Source organism: Egretta garzetta, unplaced genomic scaffold (assembly GCF_000687185.1).
Source record: "Egretta garzetta isolate BGI_Z169 unplaced genomic scaffold, ASM68718v1 scaffold430, whole genome shotgun sequence".
Classification (NCBI taxonomy): domain Eukaryota; kingdom Metazoa; phylum Chordata; class Aves; order Pelecaniformes; family Ardeidae; genus Egretta; species Egretta garzetta.
The window spans coordinates 2,463,970-2,466,199 of record NW_009258267.1 but is presented as its reverse complement, the minus strand read 5'-3'; the positions used below and the strand labels follow the sequence as shown (position 1 = coordinate 2,466,199).

Below are 2,230 nucleotides of genomic sequence, written 5' to 3'. Positions count from 1 at the left end.
CCCCACAAGCGCTTCCCCCCATCCCCCTCAGTGCGCATGCGCGCCTCTTCCCGCCCACCGGGATATCCTCCAAATCCTTAAAAATAAATTGGGGTTTTCCCGGCGGGGGCCGGTTGTTGAAGTGCTAAGCCTGACTGTGTGTTAAACCCCCGGGGATTTGGCTCCAGGCCTCTCCTTGCAGGTGTGTCCGGAGGGCAGCCGCAATGGCTGTCGCACCAGGAGAGCGCCTGGAGCTCCAGCTGCTGGCAGTGGAAATGCTCCTTTCACTCTGTCCCTCAAAAAGGTGAAATAAATCTGCTTGAGGATGCTGTCCCCGGCGAGCAGCGCTACCTGAGAAACACTGATGGAGCTCTGCCCCCACACCGCGAGTATTCAATCGCTGTTGATGTCGGGGAGGCAAAGGGGAGAACCTCCAGGTAGATGCCTTCATGGGTGTTGCCTTCTTTACTCTTTGTGCAGGCACTTAAAACTGAAAAATGGCAAAAAACCTGAAAAATGGCAAAAAAAAAACCCCACCTAATTTCTGTTTGCTGTTTCAAAAGTCGAGAGTAACAGAAAAGTCTTTGTTTTCATTATTTATTTGAGTCTAAACTTTCTTTGGGCAAGAAGGGCTAGCAGAATTGCAGATAGGAATAGACAACTGACATCGGCGGCACGCACAGCATGCACAAGAGCTCAGGTAGGGTTATGTCCCACGTGAGGGTGGTTAGCTTACTGGTTTACAGAGCCGTGTGTTCCAAGGGCAATGCTCCATCATGGGAATGCATATGTCAGAGTGTACATTATTCCAGCAAAACCACCCTGCTGTTTCTCTCTCCCACCCCTTGCCACGTTTACTAACATTCATTGGTCTGGATTTGAAATACAGGAATGTCAAAATAGCCCCGAATGGCAGAATACTATTAAGAAGAGTCACACCAACACTAAAATGAAACCAGCCTATAAACTGTGATGCAAACCCCCGAACTTACAGTATAAGGAGTTCCAATAGTGTATGCTATTGAAGAAAAGGTCACGTATGACAATTAAGCGATGCAAATACTTGCACAGAGAACATAGCCATTAGTGCAGGTCTGAATATGTAATAATGCAATGAGTGGAAATTGAAACGCAACAAACTCAAGTATGTGCATTTTCCTAGGAATGAGGATAATTAAACAGCAGAACAATTTACTGGGTAACAAGGTAGCCTCATGATTATTTGGTAACTTATGTACAAGATTGGATATCTTTCTAAAATGTACCCTTTCACCAGCCTTCAGAGAGAAGTTTTATGAACTGCTTAGGGAGGGAGGGCTTCTGCAGGAAGAACTTTTTTTCCATGGCAGATGGTCAAGGAACTTGGAAAGATAAATGAGTCATTTCACAGTTCATTTCTCTCTGCAGGACCGAATCATTTGATTGTAGTCCCCTAATAGTATACAAGAGGCTTAAGGACTGAGGATACATGAATCCTCTCCTGCTCTCGGACCGCAGGCAGGGTTCTGTTTCCAAAGAACTGAGACACTGTAGAAATAATCAAGAGAAATTCAACAGCCATGGTTTGTAGGAGATTAGGCAAGATAATCTAGAGGTTTCCTGGGCCTAAAATGCATGTAGATATTTTTATCTCCTGAAAATGCTTCCTCTGTTAGAGTGAATACTTGCTTAAAATTATAATAACGCCTCTCAGATTGATCAGATGTGCATTTGGTAAGGGACAAGACTCTCAGAAGCCGCTTGCCCCTTGACAGACTGGTAGTTTATCGCTGTAGCAACACTGGGCACATCCTGAGAACGCACACTAGAAATATCCCTAGAGGGTAACCGTGTGCCTTCTTTCAAGCCATGGCATTATTTCTGTTAACAGCAGAAACATGGGATTCATGAGGGAAGTCCCAGCATGGTGCAACAAAAGAAAAGAGAGATAAAAGGAAATAATAACAGTAAGTAATTTCAGACTTTAGGTTGTTGCAATCTTAATTACATCTCCTCATTATTTGCCTTTGACAAGGAAGAAGAATCTAGCGTGTCTTTCAGTAGCTGCAGAATTAACTGTCTTTTTTGTGTGTCTGTGTTCTGTTTTTAAGGTAAAAGTGGAACCGCAGGTACTGCTGCCTCATGTATCCTCACGTAGCTCCTCAGCTTTCTGCAAGATCAAATGCGCTGCACAGACCGCAGCAGTTGCAGCTCAACACTCGCCTCGCTTCTCACTGTCCTGGTTTCGGCTGGGATAGAGTTAATTTTCTTC

At 44.8% G+C, this 2,230-nt stretch overlaps 1 protein-coding gene across 1 annotated transcript in view; it reads left to right on the top strand.

Moving 5' to 3' along the window:
• Nucleotides 1-203: 203 nt before the first annotated feature.
• Nucleotides 204-2,230, top strand: part of RWDD2A (RWD domain containing 2A) — a 2,944-nt gene continuing 917 nt past the window's right edge. Inside the window, 3 exon segments of the mRNA XM_035888554.1 lie at nucleotides 204-269; nucleotides 271-416; nucleotides 2,088-2,194. Coding sequence (XP_035744447.1) covers nucleotides 204-269; nucleotides 271-416; nucleotides 2,088-2,194 — 319 coding nt within the window.